Below are 21581 nucleotides of genomic sequence, written 5' to 3'. Positions count from 1 at the left end.
TACAATTATAACAATTTATTGAATTGTTTAAAACTGATTTTTACTTTCTGGTAAGAAGTAGCAGAGGTGGAAAATCAAAATTTCATTTCCGTATCAGCTTTGTATGAGCAAAAATGTCAATTTTGTATCAGAACAAACGGTTTTGTATCAGTAAAAACACCGTTTCGTATCAGAATGATCAGTTTTGTATCAGGTGAACTCACGGTTTGGTAACAGAATCTTTAATTTTGTACAAGATCACTACACAGTTTGAAGCAACTACAAAACATTTGAAGCAAAAGTACATAAATAATTTTTAAAACCCAATTTGGAAGCAATATTGTCACTTAAAAAAAAGAGTGTAAAAACTAATTTTGGTAAATGAATGATTAATCATAGTACATACCTAACTAGAATCTTAATTTAGTTGTTTCATAGCATTTGTTGCGAACATTTATATCATTACATGACACAGACTATAGCATTTAAATTTAAAAAATGCCCTTGGTACATTAAATTATTACATTCAAAGCTAAAGAGAGAGAGAGAGAAAAAAAACATTTAAACACATATTTATAAGCAGCTTCTAATAATTACCAAAAAAAAAAAAAAAAACAATGAGGAGAGGGGGGGGGGGGTTAAGAGTTCATTTTTATGAACTCTTAAAACACCTTTTCTGCACATATATTACCAAATTATAAGTGCATCTAAATTTTATTCAAAACATGAAATAATTATTTAAATAAGAAATAAAATAAGCAATTTTAAAGCAACATATAGGTTAAAATAACTTCCATTTTTCAAAATGATTGAAAATTTTATAGGATGCAAAAAGATTGCAACTTAAAGTAGAGTACGCAATTTTCGGCAAATATAAAGAATTCCTTATACCCCTCTTTTACTGATTTTCTCCTTTTCAGTTCAATAACAAAAGATGAATGCAACTGCTTTTTTTTTTCTTGTTGTAAATGTTTTTGGATAATAAAATCACATTTTTGGCGCAAAAATCGCGAATTTGTCCGTTCTGTATCAGAAATTGAAAATTGGCGCAGATTTTCCACCCCTGAAGTATTGTAATCACACAGCTGGGTGGGACACGATGGATACCTTTTCAGAGCAACTAAAATGCAGTTTTGTAGGAGGAAAAGTGGTTTTGGAGCAAGCAGGAGAAAGGCAGTCTTGCATAATGTAGACCAGGGGTTCCCAGCTTGTGGGTCACGAAGCATTTCTTAGGGGGGTCGCGACATTATTCCTAAACTAAAAAATATATCATTGCATAGTTTAAATATTAAAATACACAGGAAAAAAATATATTCTTATTTTGGAATAACTTCAATACTTGAGCGCTGTGGCGAATCAAGGAGAGGAACTATAGGGCTGCCCCCCCCCCCCCCCTGTATACGCCAAAGTCCTCTAAGATTAGCTTAAATTTTGTGGTTTAGGGTCTTCAATATCTACAAATTTCCGCGAAAGAGTACCGAATTTTCTCCCTCCAACATCATCTAAAATCGTCGAAAATTTCGTTTTTGGAACTTCAATTCCAATTTGTTTCTTTGTGAAATTTTCTTCACCCCACCCTTTATCTTGAAAAATGTCCTGTAATTGGGGATTTAGGACTTGATTTTGGAAATATTCCCAAACCCCATCCTGTAACCTCTAACTTCATCACAAATAGCCAAGAAATGGGTTTCTAGGATTTTGATTTTGAAAGGCCAGGGAGTGCCTACTGTCCCTCTTCACATAATTCAACATCGTATAAAATTTCGCTTTTAGGTCTTAAATTTCAAAAAAAAAAAAAAAAATCCGATTGAGGGTCTTCGAACATTTTTTTTTTGTTGTCAAAGATAACCTACAACGTATTCTTAATTAATTTGACTTAAATTTCGAAAAATTTCCGCGGGAGTAACCCCAATCCTGTGAAAAAAATAATGGATTTACAGTGTTCTTCAGTTGGTGAAAAATAAGCACAAACTTTATGTGATTGTAAAACAAAATTGAATGATTTAAAGCACTTTTTTTTTTTGTATCTTTCATATTTGAATGTAAATTTAATTCTTTATTCAAAAGTAAGTAAGGTAAAATAATTATTTGCAGAAAATTTTCCAGATAGGATTTGTGTTCGCAGAAAGCTTTTCATTTTATCTAAGTCTGGAGAAAGGAAAACACCACTTTGGAGCATTCTGAAGCAGGAAAATTACCATTTTGGCACAGGATGAAGTAAAATAAAAAATCAATTTGGAGCAAAACACATCACTCAACTGGCAGAAAACAAAATAATTACGAGAATGGAACAAAACAATTTAAACCAGGGTTGGTCAGTTTTTTGGCAGAAAAGTGTATCTTAATTCAAAAAGTGGTAAAAATGATAGGAACCAAAATTTGCCGAGAATCATAACTGTAAATAAAATTATGTTTTCTTAACGCCCCCTCTTTTTTTCGAAGTCACGATGCTCTTTCAGCATGGCTGAAAGAATGTAAATAATGAACATGTTTCACCTCTATACCATAAAGTAATACACGAAATGATCAGTCCACTTTCCTAGAAACTTATAAACGAAATCATAATTCTGTACGATGGCGAATTTACAAGATTAAAGGCCCCGGCCCCCTTTACCAACTCAAAACACCTACCTGCGCTTTTGGATTCTCTTTGGGGCCTTTATGTCATGGAGGCCCCTTGCAGATGCGACATTTGCCACATGGTATATCCGCCAATGAACTTGTACATAAAAAAATATCAAATAAACATTTGCAGGAAATGGAACAAAACATTTTTGCCTGCATATTTTTTGCAACAAATAAAAGACCCCATGAAGTGATTTAAACCAGTCCCAACAGCATTAGATAGCCTGCCGCCTTGTTTAACAACAACAGTGGCTTGCTATTTGTCGTGAAATTTGCCGAGAGATAATTTGAAATACCACTTGGTAAAAGTTAAAAACTTGCAATATTCTTTACACATCTTGCTTATTTATTACACCCCAAAATATGAGTATGAGCAACCTTTGTTATGAACAAAAAGAGTTTTGGTAGCGCTCCAGTATTGCATACTGCAATGAAAAGAATTTTTTTCTAAATTCTGTATTCCCACTTTAAAGTTCAAAATATAGTCATAAGAAGTAAGGTAAAAACACCAGTGGGCAGTGCTTCAGTAGTGGCCACTTCAAGGTTTACATCTGAAAAAAAAAAAAAGGATTCCAGGTTTCCCAATGTATTCAGAAGTGCATCAAACGTGCAGAAGGTGGTATTACCTCTTGCTTGTTTGAATCCATTGGGAAACCTGGAATCCTATTTTTTCAAATATTAAACCTTGAAGGGGCAACTACTGAAACATTATTAAGCACTGGTCACTACAGGTGTGTGGATGCATTATTTTATTCATATTCCCAATGAATTCAAAAGGGTAGGACATAATACATCCTGCAAGTTTGATGCACTTCTGAATTTGAATCCATTGGAAGACTTGTGTGTGTGGAACCCTATATCTTCAAATATAAACCTTTAAGTGGCCTCTACTGAAGCACTGGCCACAATTGGTCTGTTTACCTTATAGCTTGGTTAAAGCAGAAACTGATAATCAGGGTTTGGATAACTGGGACTCTATTGCAACCCTCAAAATAAATACAATTGCTTGAAATATCTTTAAACAACTATGTTCAAACAAAATTTTAAAGTTAAAACTTTTAAGAGATGAATACTCTCTCTTAAATGTATATAAAGGGTGTCCCAAAATTAACGCAAGATTTGAATTTGCCACAATTTTTGCTGTTAATTGTTGGCAGCCACGGAAAAAAGAACAATTTGACAGCTGGGAGTTTAGGGTTAGTAAAAATGGAGTGTTATGCTATTATACAGCCAGCGAAACAATTCAATCACTGCATGAGGAATTTCCTGTTCGTGTACTCTCTCGTTTTGGTGATATGAATTGTACCCTAGATCGTGTGATTTTACATCATTAGACTTCTCCCTATGGGGTTATTTGAAGTCAAACGTCTATGTCAGCAATCCCACAACCACCTGCGCATTACCTAATTGCGATATCGAGCGCCAATAACAGTAAACTGCTTGACCCGCCCAAACTTTCATTATTTTTCAAATAATTGTTCGATAATGAAAACGCATTATAGAATCGAAAATGCTCCATTTGTAATAACCCTAGACCCTCAGCTGCCAAATTGTCCTTTTTTCACAATTTATTGCAAAAATGGCGGCAAATTCAAATCTTGCGTTAATTTTGGGACATCCTTTATATATACTTTCATCCAGATAGGCGTTATGGATGAAGGTTAGGTTATCATGTCATACGTTTTATTGACACATTGTATGTGAAAATGATTTTTCACATAAATTCAGTTGCTAATGGTAAAAGTGCCCACACCAATGCCTTTTGTAACAAATAAAGTATAACATTTAGAATACCAATAACGGCATTTATTTAACTTTCTGATGCAAGAATGAATCAACAATAAATGAGTTTTTGATCCACAATTCATTTTGATATCTTGTCTGAAAGACTGATCAAAAACTTCTCTCAAAGCATATTTTATTGATTTTTTTAAGTGACTAATTTGAATTCAATGAACAAATACATGTCTCCCAGAGCTCTTGAATGATCTCCTTGGAGTGCAGGAGTTCCGCCGAACGCAATTTAAGAATCTCCGATCTAAGTATTTGTATCAGTTAAGCAAAATGATTTTTCACACCATACTTGCTTCATAAAATGTGTTACTAATCAAGTGCAAGTGGACTCAAGTAAAATTTTCTGAACACTGAAATTATAGGAAGCTCGACCCCCTCCCCCGTAAAATATGCAAACAAAAGTCATTGAAAAAAAAAAACCTTTAAAAGTATTTTTTCTTCTTAATATAGTTTTTCAGCTTTAAAATGTTGCCAGACCAAAATTTTTGGAAACGGCAACCCAAAATTTTCGGAAATGCGGAGATCTTGTATCACAAACACCCCTGTACTAATCCATACTCGCCGATTTTTGGAAATGAGTATCAGAAAAACTTCTGCGAGAGTACCTCTCATCCTATTCAAATTTTCCTTAAATAGAATTAAGATTGCACAAAATTAAGAATCATCTATTAATACTAGTGTTAAAGGTTAGTAAGGGTAAAATATTTAACAATTAAACTTACTGATAGGATTGGCAAAATTTTAAGAAAGACTAAAAATAATGAAAAAAAAAAAAAAAAAAAACTACTGAATTTGAGTAACTCACACCATTTCCTGATTTTTTTAAATTACCGAATTCCCTATTTACGATAAGCTATCACCTTAAATGTCTTCAATTAATTTTCAAATTGATTTATATATCATCATAAAAAGCCCAAGATAAACACTGGTAAAAGTTAAATAAAATTTTAATTGAATGGCTTGAATCAATTCAAATGCAACTGGATTGAAATATTTGAGTAGGTGTGGCAAAATAAAAAACAAAGGACCTCTACTACAAAATACCAAATATATGAGTAAGAATAATGGTAAACACAAAATTAGTGAGTCTAAGCATTGAATCATAGCATACAAAACTTAGCGAGTTCAGGGCTCATAGCAAGTGGGAAAAAATATATAGGAGTTTAAAAGGAAAAATATAGGAGTTTGATAGCAAAATATATAGGAGTTTAAAAGGAAAAATATAGGAGTTTTGTAGAAAAATATATAGGTATTTTGAAAAAGTATAGCATCTAATATGTTTGGAACACTATAAAAAAAGAGAGCGCCAGTATCAATATGATTCTATTTTGCACGAGTCACAGATGTGAGAGCAAATGAATTTTTGTACCTACCGTTGCTAAAATGAATCATGTTTGTTTAAGACAATTTTAATTCAATTAAGAAAAATTGTGCGTGTGTGCGTGTTTTTCTTTTTCTTTTAAACATGGAATTCTGCATACAATTTCAGAGAACTTAATTAAATTTTTGGTCAAACAACAAATCATTAGAAGTATACCTCGCACCCAAAATATCCATTCTCTGATTATTTTAAGAATTTAATCACAAAACAGTATGAAAAAGCAATTACAAAATTTAGATTTTAACTCACATGCTTCGAAAAATGCATCTCTTATTGATTGCTAAAACTAGGTAATAATTAATGTAGACATTCTTTTTTCAATGTCATCAATCTACCCATAGTCCTCGGTATTGGTACCTCATCATTTCAATGCTAACACTAACGATGAAAAGTCCCGTCGACTCCATGTCTGGAGACAATCGTTACAAAAAGGGTGCAACATTCTGCCTCCCATTTGTTTCACTATTTAAAAAAAACTTATTTTACTTAACAAAATCAAAGAAAAAAGACTGTTCTAATGCATCACGTTCGTCGGAGAGAGAGAAAAATGGTCAGTCTCATAAGCTTGATTCATTTAAGCGGTATGTTTGATTCAAATATTCTGCAATTTTTTAATGTTAAAACAGGATTTCGTTTCTTTTTGAGGAATTGATTAATTAAAGTGGCCGATTCAATTACCCGTCGCTCACTCTAATGATATTATCCATATCTTACAGTTAATGTGTGTATCTATATGTATATACAGATGTATCAAGTTTGAATTTGACCTAATCTGCCAAACGAAAGGGGTGTTAGAAGAGCCCAAGTGGAGCATAGAACTATCCATTATCCTCTGCAATTTGTAACCGTAACAGAGTAGATGGAAAAAAATGAGCCAAAAAAAAAAAATTTCTGAGATGAGGACCGATTTCTGAAATTTTTGGAAAATCTACACACAAAATGCAAAAATATAGGAATGTTTCTCTATGGTTAGATTTGAAAAAAGCAGACGAAATCCTACAAAATGACACTTATTTCATCGAGATAGTTACATTTTTCAGTGAGCTACAAGCTTTGAAACATTTGAAGTACTCAAAGTTGAATTGGTACCAAAATGTGTACACGGCATTTTAAAAAAACAATCGTTTGAGCTACAATCGGTCATTTTGAACTACATGTAAGATTATATGTGACAAAATCAAAAGCTTTCAAAATCTTTACAGCAGCACACTTAAAGTTAACACGTTATACTATTAAACTTACAAAGTTAACTCATTAAAAAAAAAAGAAATAATTGAAAACAAGTTAAAAGTGTCAAGTGAAGCCATCTATATTTTGTATGTATCATAAAAATAATCAAATAGAAGTGTAAAACATATGCCAACCTTAAAGATGTAAGGGTGCAAAGTGCAGAGGAGAAAGAAGAAAAAAAAATAGATTAAAGGTTTCTGCATTTTTGGGTAGCATTTAACATCCAACAAAGAAAATATAGGAGTTAGTGAGAAAATATAGGAAATATAGGAGAATATCAGACAAATTGTGAAAATATAGGAAATATAGGAGGACTATGAGCCCTGCGAGTTTTACAGAGATAGATTAAATCGGATTTTAAAATGCATTAGAAATCAGGAATGATGTGTAAAATTCACGCTTAATCCGTAAAAGTTGGCAAATATGCTAAAGGGGCCATTCATTAATTACCTAAGGATGATTTTGCCAATTTTGATCCCCCTTCCCCCCATGTAAGAGTACGTAAGATTATTCAAACCTCCTCCTCCCTATTACGTAAGATTCCATTTTGCTTTTCAAAATAATAAAATAACGAATCTTACATCACTGGAATCATTATTAAATTCACTACTACTAAATTAAACCTTTTTCGTGTAAAGAAATATTTACTAAACAGTTGGAATCGACATTTTTTGTATATGATGCAATACTAATTAAAAATTAAACATGCTATACATAGTGTGATTCTTTTATTATATTTTACACTATTCATTCTTTGTAAAACAAACAAAAAACAGCTCCTATTAGGTTTTTTACTTTCCAGATGAAAATGAAATATGATCCCTGCCAAACCACTTGATTGCGCAATTTCTGACATAAAACATCGACTTCGAAAATATTACGTAAGATTGGGGTTTGACTCCCCTCCCCAAAGTAAGGGAATGTAGAGATTTTTTAATCTCCCCCTCCCCTTTAGGACCCTTACATAATTAATGAATGGCCCCTTATCTGAAAGATTTGTTTAAAAAAAAAATCACTATTGACAGAAAGTAAATGTATTTTAAAATTTCATTCATTGTCATAATTTAATTCATCATAGATTTGTTAACAATGTTCACAAATCTAATAAGTTTTGGACAAGACTAAATCAAGATTGGAATTTAATTACTATTATTGTTTTTTTAACAGAAAAAGTCGCAAAGTGTAAGGCTGCCTTCAAAACGAAGCAAATCAGATGAAATAGATCACAGCTATGGAAAACCAAAACCTCAAAATAACACTCAAAGATCTGCATTGCAGCAAAAGAAGATAGTAGATTCAGCGACACATTCATCAGTGAATGAGTTAGGAGATAAAACAGAGAAAATAGCTCAAAAAATAAAAAGCAGGGAGAAAACAACTTTCATCAGTGGAAGGAGGGTTACACCATTACCAAAGAAGTTCACAGAGTCACATGAAAATATTAACACAGAAAGAGAAACAAGTTCTCAACAAGACATTCTACTCGGAATTTGCACTTCCAGTGAAAATTCTGAATTTCCAGAAAAGTCATCTTCAGTCGAATGTAACCTTTCTTCAGAAAACCGTTCAACAACCAAAAATAATTGTAAAACTGATGAAGATAAAGTTGAAAATAACGTAGAAGAAAGAAACCAAAATTTTATTTTTTCTACAACTGATAACACTTTGGAGATTAGAACTCAAGATCAATGTTTTGTAAAAGAAAATGTGAAAGATTTTACTGCATCTGCTGAGGAGCAAATAGTCCCATCTGTAACCGGTAATGAATCTCTCATGGGAACTGACGATGACAAGTATCAAGAAATGCCATCTAATGATGAAAATATACCTGTAGCGGAAGATGCATACACTGATTCTCATTATTTCTTTGAGCCAAAAAAGCGTACATATTTCCGCACATTAGACGAATATCCAGAAGCAACCATGGAGTGGACCACATCATATGAGGGGACAGATTGTGAAATGACACAAGAATACTTGGAACTTGCAGACTATTTAAATTAAAAACATTAATTTAAGATATATCCAAGAAACAGCTTGATGTTGGAAATTTTTTTTCCTTTAATAAGCAGTTATTTCTATTTTAACTGCTTTTCATAACAATTTTGCATTTTTAAATTAAAATATATGTAGTACAAGCTTGTATGTTGTTATTCATGTCATTTTCTAAAAACATTATTTTAAAATTATAAAATTTCCTAACGCACTGATAAGAAGTGTATATGTGATTTTAATATCAAGGGCATTGCAGAAACTACTGAATTTAAGATATAAATACAAACAGAGACTTAAATTATTACTAATAGCACATTTAATAAAAGTATCTTAATACACAATTCTTTCAATATTTATATTAAAAAAAATAATTTTATTTATTTCTGCTATGAACTCAAAATACATATATACATAATGATACAAATGGAATTAGCAAAATTTTTAAACAGATCTCAGATTTTAAGAATTTCACTCTGCAAAGAGTTGATGATGGATCCAGTATATGTTTTCCCATCAATTGGTTTTATTTTTATTCTAGCAAAGGTACCACCTGTGGTTCTCTTGGTAAGTCTTTCTGGATTAATGCAGCAGCATCCATTGATGTCCTATAAAATAATAGAACAAATGTTCAATTACAAAATTATAGCAAGTCATAAGTCCTTCCCCCCTCCCCCCAAAAAGGGAGGAATGCTTTAGGTAACAGTATCATTTTGTGGCAGCATTGGTAGTCTTGACTCTGTTGAATGACCATGAAAAATTGCAGTGCAGAAACTTGACATGCCTTACATTTTTCTCACAGGGGATTGTTTACAATTAGAAAATATTGTTTGAACTGCCTGACTTCTGTGCTACTGTGAGTGTTGTCTGAAAAATATTGTGCAATTAACTTAGAGAGTTTTTACAAGAGGCGTAGCTAGACCCGACTTTCGGGGGGGGGGGGGGGGGGTACTTCTTTTATTTTATATATATATATATATATATATATATATATATATATATATATATATATATGTGTGTGTGTGTGTGTGCGTGTGTGTGTGAACTTTTACATGCTTTGGAATGGGGTGCCCCAAGTTCGATACTTGTGTCAAACAAAACAAAATCAAAGAATTTTTTTTTTTATTTATTTTTTGTACTGTTTTGGAAAATTTAACTTTTTTCCCCTTTTTCTCCATTTAATTTAAAGTGAAACTTTCTAGCAACAGGTCTAGTCAAAACCAGTCTATCCAAATCAGGGGGGAAAATCAAATATCTGATGAGCGTGTTCCGTTCATTTCACTGTGACTGCTTAATTTAGAGGCCAACACACATCTACAAAAGCTGGCATCCCTGAAAGCTAATAGATGGATCCATTTCCGCCTGTGAACTGGATGTTTGACTTTCAATCTCATCGGTGGTCAGACTATTTTTACTAACTTGGTTCGCACTAAAAGCATGAAATAAAATAAAAAAAGACTTCTTGATTATAACCTGCAAAAAATGAAATGACTTTTCATATCGTTATATTTATATGTTGCTTTTTATATGTATTTACATTTATGCTAGTTCTAAAGCAGTTAATAAAATTTGAATTAAAAAAGAGGGAAGAAATATAGGCGGTAGAAAGCAGTGGCGTAGCTAGACCCGACTTTCGGGGGGGGGGGGGGGTTACTTCTTATATATATATATATATATATATATATAAGAAGAATATGTATATATATATATATATATATAAAGAATATATATATATATATATATATATATATATATATATATATATATATATATATATATATATATATATATATATATATATATATATATATATATATATATATATATATAATCGCTTGGAATTTTTCCCTTTTCTTCTTTTTTTTTTCTTTCTCTTCTCTCTTCTTTTTCTCTTTTTTTTGAGACTAACTTTTTTTTTGGGGGGGGGGGGGTTGTCCCCAAAACCCCCCCTGGTAGAAAGTTATTTGCACAAAGCTGCATACCATCTGTTTTCCTTTCAAGTTTTTATTTTTAATTTTATTACCTGCTTTAGAATTTACATAAATATCTATTTGAGAGAGCAACAGCAATTTTCGAGTGTTATAAACAGAAGTCTTGTTTATTTTCTACTTTTTAATGCGACCCAAGCTAACAGAAATAGTACAGAACAGTCTAGATTCATTTCGTTTTTAAACATTTTATTCCTGTAATGCTATGCAGTTTTTCTTTTAAATTAAAATAAAATTTCCTTCAGAAGGGTTCGATGGAATTAATGCTGCTTCAGCAGACCGTACTTCGTTTTCTTCAGAGGACGTTAACTTTCTCTTTTTAGAGCAACCATTTTCGTCATTTACATTTTTTTGGGGGGGGGGGGGGGTTAAAAAGCTTGTTATCGGTTTTGCTCGCTTCATTATACAACAACATTCACTTAGAATATACTATTCTAAATAGTTCAGACTGCACGTTTTGAAAAGAATATGCAGGAAATATTGACTGACATTTTCGACAAATCGATGTGATTGCGGTGGATTTTCTGCTTAGCAAAGGCCGTTTTGACTATGACAGAACAACGCCAACAAAAACCTTATGTTTCGAATTCCGGCTATGCTATCATTTTCGGATTCGAAGCCCAATGATCTTCAAAGCAGCAAGCAAAAGCATTTTCTTCAACTCGAAACAGAAAGGGCTGAGGGGGCAAAAAAGGAGAAATGCATTCCACGAATAGGTTTTCTATGAAGATTAACGAAAGGACAGTCGTTTCGAGCACTTTCTTGGAAGAAGAGTAAAGGGGTGAAATTCACAGGTTGAGTATTAGTTGCATTATGGATGAGTATTTCAAGTTCATGGTTAAAGGTCATTCAAGTTAAAAGCCATTTTGCTCTGTTATCTGGTTTAGTACTGTTCTGTGATCGCTCTCTTTCTTAAAATTATGATTCCTTAAAGAAAACCAAGATGATAGTAGGAAAAAGAAAGTTAAAGATTTTTTCAAATAAAGAGAAAAGGAAAATCCTAGAACATTGGCCAGGTTAGATTTTCAGCAATTGCTAACCTCAAGAGATAAATAATTAATCAAAAAAACAAGAAAAAGAAAAAATCAGGCACCAAAAAGCAATAAAAGACGTTTTCTTCAAAAAGATATGCTCAAAGTTTCTTTTACTGTCAAAATGTTTCCTTAAACTGGCAATAAAGCACTTAATAATGTAATAATAGAATAAAGACCTAACAAAACTAATGCAGTGGAATTTTGATCAAGAGCCCATGTTGTCTATAGTATCGATTTCAAATTTTCACCATCATATTCCAAATTTCTATAAAGTTTCTTAAAGCCTCCGTATCTTAAAACCTCTTTATCTCGATTTTTTTCCTTCCTGTGAAATTCGAAACATACAGATTCAACTGTATTTAATATTCCCACTGCGCCGCTCATAAAATTAAACATACTTAACAATTTTCAGAATCTATGACAAAAAAAGGCTACATATACGTATAGATTTAACAAATCAATCTCATTTCTAAAGCGAAGTGTGAAATTTCACTCAATTATCAAAAAAAATGTTGTAGCACAGTGAGGAGTGAGGCGTCTTTACGCTTGAGGGTCACTCATTGAGCTGATTTTCAATGGCACTGGGGGGGGGGGGGGGAGCGAAGTGAATTTTTGGCCACTGTTATTCAGAAATTTTTTTTTGATTTTTTTTCTTTTCTTTTTCTTTACTCTTCTCTCTCTTCTCTTTCTTTCTCTCTCTCTCTCTCCTTTTTTTTGGGGACAAACATTTCGGGGGGGGGGGGGGGGGTTTGTCCCCAAACCCCCCCCTTAGCTATGCCCCTGGTTTTTACTAATTATGGTTGTTGCTAAGGGCATCTAGAACTGAAATTTTTTAGGACAGAAGAAATTCTCAATTTATCAAATAAAACACAGAATTTTTTTCAAATAATAAAATACAAGCGTCACATTGCCTACATAACAAGAGTATGCAGTCAAACCTTGATATCTCGTAACCCTTGATTTCAAAACCCCCCAGCTTTTCCATTTTTGCTTGAAAACTGGCAGAAATTCGACTCCCTGTCCTAAAAGTGAAGGGCCATGGTTGCCTGATTGGTAAGGCATCGAACTTGTGATGATAAAAAACTCCTATGTATTTTCCATAGTTATCTTGAAATTTATTTTTCCAAACCCTTGATATGTCGAAATTTTAGTACAGAAGCAAGTTTCTAATGTAATTTTTCTTTGGCAATTTTTGTAGTAAAACCAGTTCCAGAGACAATGGCTTGAACTTTTTCATCCCCTATATTAGAAATTTTGTGAATAGGTGATTGGGGCAAGATAATAGGGGAGGGTGGGGGGTATGAGGGGGGGGGTGTTGTAGTTCTCTTTATCTCAGTGTTTTCGCCAGAGTTTAGAATCTGTGAATTTTTTCAAACATGTTGTCCACATTGAGGAAATTTTTTTTTCATTCCAGGGTCCCCTGTACCTACCACTGTTTGTGGTTTAACCAGTTGGATGGGACCCTGAAGACAGCTCTGATTTTTTGATCCAGATCAGGAGCCGAGTGATCCCTGGTCCAGCACCCCCAGAGGTATCGTTTCACTTGGAGGACTTTGTGACCACGATCATATTTAATGTCCCCCCCCGGTCGCCATTAAAGAAGACGGTGGATCTTCGACCGGCTAGGGTCGAACCCGGAACCCTCCAGTCACAAGTCCGATGTCTTACCAATCAGGCAACCACGGCCCTTCACTTTTAGGACAGGGAGTCGAATTTCCGCCAGTTTTCAAGCAAAAATGGAAAATGCGTTCCTCATTTTCATCATTCTGCTTTTTTAACTAATAAAAAAGGGCTGCAGAAAAGTTTTTGAATGCAGGGAGCTACTGGTTGAAGATAAAACTAGAATTTTTAAATTTTTAGATGAAAAAAAACGAAGTTGAAATTGTTGTTAGTTTCAAAATCTCATTCTTTACACTTTTGACAGTTATAAAATTTCAAACCTAGTAAAATATTGACGACTAACTTAATAATCGTAATTCAAAGTGGTCCCATAGAGCATATATAAATGCGTATGTGTGTGTCATTGTGAGAGTTACTAGTAGGGCTGTGAAGTCTGAGTCCAACTGATTTTGGGATAAAGGAGTCTGAGTCGTTTGAAAATATGCCAACTCCGGGTTTCTTTTTTTTCTTTAATTTTCACTGACTCTCCTTGCATTTTTAAAAAAACTGACTATCAATAAATTTGATTACATGCAGGGGAAGGTTGCCGTCAATAAACCAGTTCCATGACTAGACCGCAAAGATATTTCTCCTACCAGAGTTTGTGCAGACTCCTAATCAGTTTAGTACCTTCTTTTGCCTGAAGACAGTCTACTGCAGAGTCGTCAAGTAGCTAAAATTATTTAATCATATTGTTAAACAGTCAGAAAAGATTTCTAGCATTATCTTACTAATTATTGAGATTTTCATTTAGTTATAACAGGCTTTGAATATCACTGATCATCTAAACGTGATATTCTTATAACGTGACTTGACTTAAAAGAGTGCCTTTTCAAGTACAATTTCCCATACTTCATGTTTCATCATGATTCGTCACAGCAGTAACACCTATAAGAATATTCAAAATGATGCAGTTGCTATCATTGGACCACTAGGTGTTTCCATGAATGGACCACCTGACAAAGTGTTTCATTCATGGAAAATCTCAAATATTACCGTAACTTCAGTTCAATTACATTTAAAAGTTGCTCAGTTATTTTAAAATAAATATGACAATGAAAAAAATAATCTCAGCAATTCATGAAAACTCTTATGCCTTATTATAATTTCAAGGCAAATTTTTTTATAAAATTGATCAAAAATTTAGAACATAATAATACAGTTTCAAATACTTTTGCTGTTCCAAAAAAATGTGAAAAATAGTAAAATATGGCCAGTGGACAAGTGAGAGCATGTAACGTGCTACAGTAGCTTACAGAAATTTTGGCATGGACTTTAACGAAGTCTGCGGACAATATAGTCCTGAAAACAAGTTTAAACAGTCGCATGGAAGATAAAAATCGGTTTGTTGTTACCTTTGTCACTTATTAAAAATTTAGGAGATAAGCCCTCCGAAATAGGAACATGATTAGTGAATCATATTTTGCAACAAGAGAAGTTCTTGGAATTACTTCCGAAAAATCAGTGGAATTTGCCTTTCAAGAGGCTGAGAAAAATAACATGTCCCACAGATTTAATTAAGACGAAAAGTCTGTTAGTACTATAGTCTATGGTAGTTTGAGACTAAACTTCTGGTTTCAGTAATAAAATGGTCAAAAATGTTCTCTGACATTTTAGAGAGCAAGTAGTCAAACCCAAAATTTTTAAAATCGATTTAACAAAATTCTCAACAGTTCAAAAGAGGTTGGAAAGATATTAGCTAAGAACAGTGTTGCACAGGTTGGGAAAATATCAAGAGGTGAATGAGATGTGATGACAATAACTGTGTGTTGTGTGAGTGCTGGTTTTTTTTTTTATGTTCCTTTTATCCGAAAATAAAGCATTTTAGAAAATAAATCTGTTTTTCTATAACTTATAGTCTATACTTTTTACTTTCTATACTTTATAGTGTTTATTGATCAAACTGTTATAAATATTTGCAAGTTACGAAATTGATTTTTTTAATTGAGAATGTAGTCCATCAATGGAAACTCGGTGGTCCACCCATACAGGGTTCATACTCAATTCGGATGAAAAAATTCCATGACTTTTCCAAGACTTTTTCATGACTTCATAAAAATTTTCGTGACCTTGCTACACGAAGAGAATAGTACTAATTAATGTCAAACTTGCCAATTTTTCGGAAATGGGTATTAGAAAAACTTTTACATGAGTGCCATTACCTCATTAGAGCACTTACTTGTGACGGAAAAATATCAGTGCATATTACTGAAAGTAATAAATTATTCTTACTTCTCTTCATCACATAAATTCAAGTAAAATAAAAATATAATGAATGCGATACACTGATGTTTAAATGTCTAATAATTATTTATTAAATAGGGCAGAATAGTAATGAATGGGATAAAAATCAAATAAGTTTAAAATAATAAATTTACTTCATAAAAACATTGACCTTTGATGTCAATGGTGCATCTAATCACTTATATAACTGGACAGCATACTCGTTCATTAAAGCGAAGCTACTTTTTACAGTAAATTCATTTTTCCAAACCAGATATTTCAGCTGGCTAAAAGGATGAGTTTTTGCGAGCTATATATTGGGCACTACTGTTTTAGAGTATTAGAATTTCCCCTATTTTTGTGTTCTATTGCCTGACTAAAGTCTTCATTTTAAAACCTTCAACATATAAAGATAAATTCTGATAAATTTAATAATGAACTTTTTACAAGTGGTTGAAACCAACTCGGATGCAATTGAATTACACTTCTTGAGGGGGCATGGCAAAATCAAGAAAGTGCGAGTCCACTACTACAGAATATAAAATATAAGAAGTACTGAAAATAATGGTGGGTTCAAAATTAGTAATGCCCCAGTAGTAAAATCACATAACAAAAAAAGGTGAGGGGCTGTTACAGAAGCGGATGAAATTGGATTCCGAAACTCGGATTTGTTTTTGAGATCGTTCAATTTATATGCAATATTACTAAATCACTCAATATTTCTAGCGCTCTTTTAGCAATTGTTGCTTTCTTACTACCCAAGACATTTTTCCATGACTTGAAATAAATTTCCATGACTTTTATGAAAATATTAATTTTCCATGACTTTTCCAGGTCTGAAATTTGTTTATATTTTTTCCATGACTTTCCAGGATTTCCATGACCCGTACGAACCCTGCCCATAGCAACTGGCAGCCATGAATGAACCACATGCTAAAATATTTATTTTTAATTTTCATTCTTTATTGCGTATATATTTATCATGAAAGTGAATATTATTATTAAAAGAGAAACTGTTTCTATAATTAACGTGATATTTGAGTTGGATTTCCTTTCTAAAAAAAATCGAAAACTGCTATGTGGATCATTGACAGCAACCTTCCCCTATAAAGGCCTACTAATAAGAAAATAACTGTCATTGTGACTACCAGCTGGCTTCATTGTTTATCGAAATTTCCATAACAGCTACCTATGGCGCCTCCTAGTTTGCTTATTTTCTAACTTTATTTATAACTGATAGCAACTGTCGGCAAACAGTTTTGTTACCTAATCACTTTTTAATAAAAATAATAATATATTTTTTACCTTGATATCAGTTATAAAATAGTAAAATTGCGCTTGAGCTAGTCGAGAAACTTCTGAGGGTGCTTAGTAAATTCAAATAAGTGTTGGCACATAAGCGAGAATCCAAAAGATCCAATAAAACATGAATTTTTTTTTTTTTTTTTTTTTTTAATCTAAAGACTTTATCTAAGAAATCTTGGTTATCAATGAAAAGTACAAAATAAAATAAGTACATTATTTACTGGTCAGAACACTCAATAATTGTAATTAATCCTAAAATCTTCCTATTAAAGTTAATTCTGAAGCTGTCAATAAAATTAAAATTAAAAATTGAGCCAAGAAATGTAGGCATAGTAAAAGCTATTCGTACAAAGCTGTATACCGCGGCATTTTGTGTAAAATTTACTCCAGAGGTACATGTACCTAACCCCTCTCTCCACAATATAGTGCAATATTTTTGTTAAAAATTTTAAGATGAAACTTAAGATTTATTATTGGGGAAGTTTTTCAGAATTAAATTATTTCAATTTTTATAAATTCTGAATTAAGTTGAGGTGCCACACACCAGATGAGCTTCACACGGGAAGGGGGGCGCCCCTTCTCAAGAAATTTTTTTTGACTTAGCAAAAAAATTTTTTTTTTCTTCTCAAAACTCTTTTTCCCACTCTTCTCTGTGCTTTCAAAAATTGAAAGCACAGGATTTGATCAACATCTATTTGTTAAACATTAGAGGGGATCAAATTAATCCGTTGCAATTTTTTTAAAAATGGGATTTTTAAGTAATCTCACTTTAGAAATCGCAACTTTTGGACAATTTGACTTTTAAATTAAATTTCTAATATTGTATGCATCTTAGGATTACAATAAAATACAACGCGAAAATTTCATAAAAAGGAACTAATACTTCAATCTCTGTTTTAGGGGGTTTTCCTCCTTCCCATGAGGGGGTTGGGTTGATTTGAAAAAAAAAAAAAAATTAAAAAAAAAGCCGGAGTAAGAAGTTTCAAAATCCTGGAGTCACAGTCGGCAAGTTTTTTTCCGACTCCGAAGCCCTGTTTACTAGGGTAATTTCCTCAAAACTTTGATAACTTGAAAACTCGATATCTCGATTTTTTTTCCCGTCCAGTGAGATTCAAGATTGTACTGTATATTGAAAAAAGGACGTGTAAAGTATTTTTGAAACAAATCCTGGAAAGGAACATTTTTGGGAGGTCACAGTGACTTTCCATTGCTTCAGGGCATACTGGTTGTTACATACCATTGTGTATATTTTTTGAAATACAATTGGAATTTTTTAAAATAATATGAAAGAATTTCTTACTACCAATCAACAAGTTGAAGAATGAATTCAATAAAAATTCATAGACTGCAAGATGCTGACTAAATTTACCTAATCTCTTAATTTATTATTTGGAGAGGATTTAAACATAATAAAATTTTAACTAATAAAAATATTTTAATGATTATTTGTAATTAACTATTGTCAAATCAACTTTCAGGCATTTGTAATGAAAGAAGTGTTCAAATTAATCAATTTTTTTTTTCAAATTATGCATTTAAATTAAATTTCTACTGACATTTTCCTGCAGCAATTTTTATGAATCTTAACACCTTATTAAAAATAAACTGGTTAATGATTTGTAATATAACATACTACATTTTAAAAGAACATTAGATTTCAAACACTGAATCAAATTTTGCACTGATTTATGGCAGCTAAATAACATGGCATAAATGTTATTTAGCTGCCATGGCCTAAATGGCATAATTTAATGCTGATTGCTGAATTATGTCAAAAAACTAAACTACTCAACTGTTTTCAAATTTATAATATTTAAAAGCCAATACATCACCAATAAAGAGTTATTAAATTTTGTATCTAAACATGAATACACATTAAAAACATTATTCACATTATAATAATCAAGACATAATCATGTTGTATCAACAAACATTACACACCTTGATGAAGTATCTGAAATCTGATGGCAAAATCAAAATATGAGGCAGAATGGGAATACCAGCATTTAACTCATACCGAAGATAGTTGATATTCACTTCATCATTTGGAGGATACAATGGGTAAAAGCTGAAAAAAACAAAATTAAAAGTATATTGTAACATTTTCTGCACAAATATTCTTTTTTTTAAAGAACAGTGTTTGTATTATGTTAACTAAGTAATGCGTGATCACATACTTTCTTTGAGTTAATATGTGACTGCACAATCTTCCTAATCTGTCAGGCATCTGTTGACTAAAAGAAAGAAAAAATAATAAAGAAATTCTATTTAGTTTAAATAATGGCTTGAATTTTATAATGTATTAGACATTGCTGAAACATAATGCTTAAAACTATTGCAGTGTAATTTCATTACAAGGAGTTTGTTGTTTTACTTCCATGAAAGTTTGTTCATGTGTGGGTCATTGCATATCAAGTCACAAAGATGTGGAAGTTTGTCCCTTTTCAATTTTCTACAAATCTCAGGAACATTTTTATAAAGGACGATGCGGGTTAGGCTCTAGGGCCTGTTTTGTGAAAGGTGTTGTTAGAGACGTACCGAGTACTCGGTAACTACTCGGTACTCGGCCAATTTGCCGAGTACTCGGTACTCGGCCTAATTCTGATCAGATACTCGGCCAATACAGAGAGGTTGCAAAAAATTGAATATTGTCCAAGGCAGATAATAAAATTTATAAAAAAAAAGAGCAAGCATTATATTCTGCAATCATTTACAATTAAAATTTATAAATCAAATTTAAAATTTGAGAATAATGAAGTTTGTAATGCTTCAATGGAATAAATCTTTATTTTAATTTCCCCAAAGTTAATAAAACTTATTTATTAAAAATTCTGCAAAAAAGGTAAGTATAGAAAATATGGAATTTTTACATTAAAAATGGATTTTTGCTACAAACAAAAATTAGTTATAAAAAATATAAAAATACCTTTGGTTAAAAATAAAAGGAAATAAAACAACGTTAAAAGCACAGTGCACACTGCAGACACCTGTTTTGGGGTTACAAGGAATTCCTTTTTCACTGCACAAAATGGGAGCTCGTGGATTTAAAGGCATCCGACAAAAGTTGGATTTTTTTGTCGAATGTCTTTACATTCCTTAGCTCACATGTTATGCACTGAAAAAGACGTTCCTTGTAATGGGGGTGAGGGGGGGGGGCAGAAACACGTGTCTGCAGTGTTCCTGCACATTTGTTGTATTAAAATTATTTATGTTTGGCGGACTAAAACTATAATTGATTGGTACACAGTGAAACCCCTCCTAACGGACACCCCTCAAAGGTGGACATTCCTCTTATGCGGACAATTTTTAATTCCCCAGTTCCAATCCAAATAACATTATTAAACCCCTATCCTGTGGACACCTCTCTATTGCAGACAAAAAAAATTGTCCTGTTAGTGTCCGCATTAGAGGGATTTTACTGTAATTTGTTTTAATTCAAACTTGATTAATCATACCTTTTATTTATTTATTTTTTATTTTAAAAATAATTTTTTTGTAAAATTTTTGACACAAACAAAATTGTTTATATAATGCGTAATTGAATTTCAGCAGGAATTTAGTTTTAAAAACTATTATATGGACAAGGAGGTCTATATTACTATTCCAATAAGTTCAAAATTCATCACATGTGTGTCAGTGGTTCTTCTTAAAACATAATTGGTACTTTGTAACTCGGCTGAGTAGTGAAAGGCCGAGTACTCGGTACTCGGCCAAAGTGCTACTCGGTACGTCTCTAGGTGTTGTACACTGTTGAAAAATAAATTAGTAAAATTTTCACATTTTGTTCTGCATCAAAGGTACTTCACATATCCAAATTTGTTTTTCTAGATCATATTTTTACAAGTAATTTAAAAATATTATTATAATGAATGAAAATTAAAGGGATTTAAAAAATATTTTTGCTCTAAGTGTCGCATATTCTATGAAAAAAAAATGTAAGGCCTACTACAGGGATGAGAGTGGTCAAAGAGCAAAAAGGAGGAAATCCAAAAAAATTTCGCAATACGCATGATATCCAAAACTGCATCAAAATAGAATCTAGACGCCATGATATTCAAAAATTCAATAAAAAATGGCTAATTTACCAGTTTTAAAGGTAATACGTATTTAATTAAGTGTAAGTAATAATTTTGAACAGCTACATTGTACCATTTCTTGTAAGAGTGTTTATTAATAAATAAATCAAAATTTAAAAAAAAAGCAACAATTTCTAACCCCTGAGTTACTGAACAAAGGGTTGGGGGAGTCAGAGGTCAATCTTGGCTGCATCACACAATAGTGTCAATTTTTCATATTTTTTAGAGAAAAATACATTTTTTTCATTAAAAACATTTGAGTTTATAGTGTTAAACAAGTGAGAACATAAATTTT

General features: G+C 32.2%; 1 protein-coding gene across 1 annotated transcript in view; it reads right to left on the bottom strand.

Annotated features, from left to right (window-relative positions):
• Positions 1-9399: 9399 nt before the first annotated feature.
• The window catches only part of LOC129225998 (DNA polymerase alpha subunit B-like), a 50812-nt gene continuing 38630 nt past the window's right edge, over positions 9400-21581 (bottom strand). The window contains exons 15-17 of the mRNA XM_054860572.1: positions 19388-19444; positions 19152-19278; positions 9400-9609 (exon numbers count right to left, since the gene is read on the bottom strand). Coding sequence (XP_054716547.1) covers positions 9457-9609; positions 19152-19278; positions 19388-19444 — 337 coding nt within the window. The 3' untranslated portion in view covers positions 9400-9456. The remainder of the gene's footprint in view (positions 9610-19151; positions 19279-19387; positions 19445-21581) is intronic.

This window comes from Uloborus diversus, chromosome 7 (assembly GCF_026930045.1).
Source record: "Uloborus diversus isolate 005 chromosome 7, Udiv.v.3.1, whole genome shotgun sequence".
In the NCBI taxonomy this organism is placed as follows: Eukaryota; Metazoa; Arthropoda; class Arachnida; order Araneae; family Uloboridae; genus Uloborus; species Uloborus diversus.
This window is presented reverse-complemented; position numbering and strand designations above follow the sequence as displayed.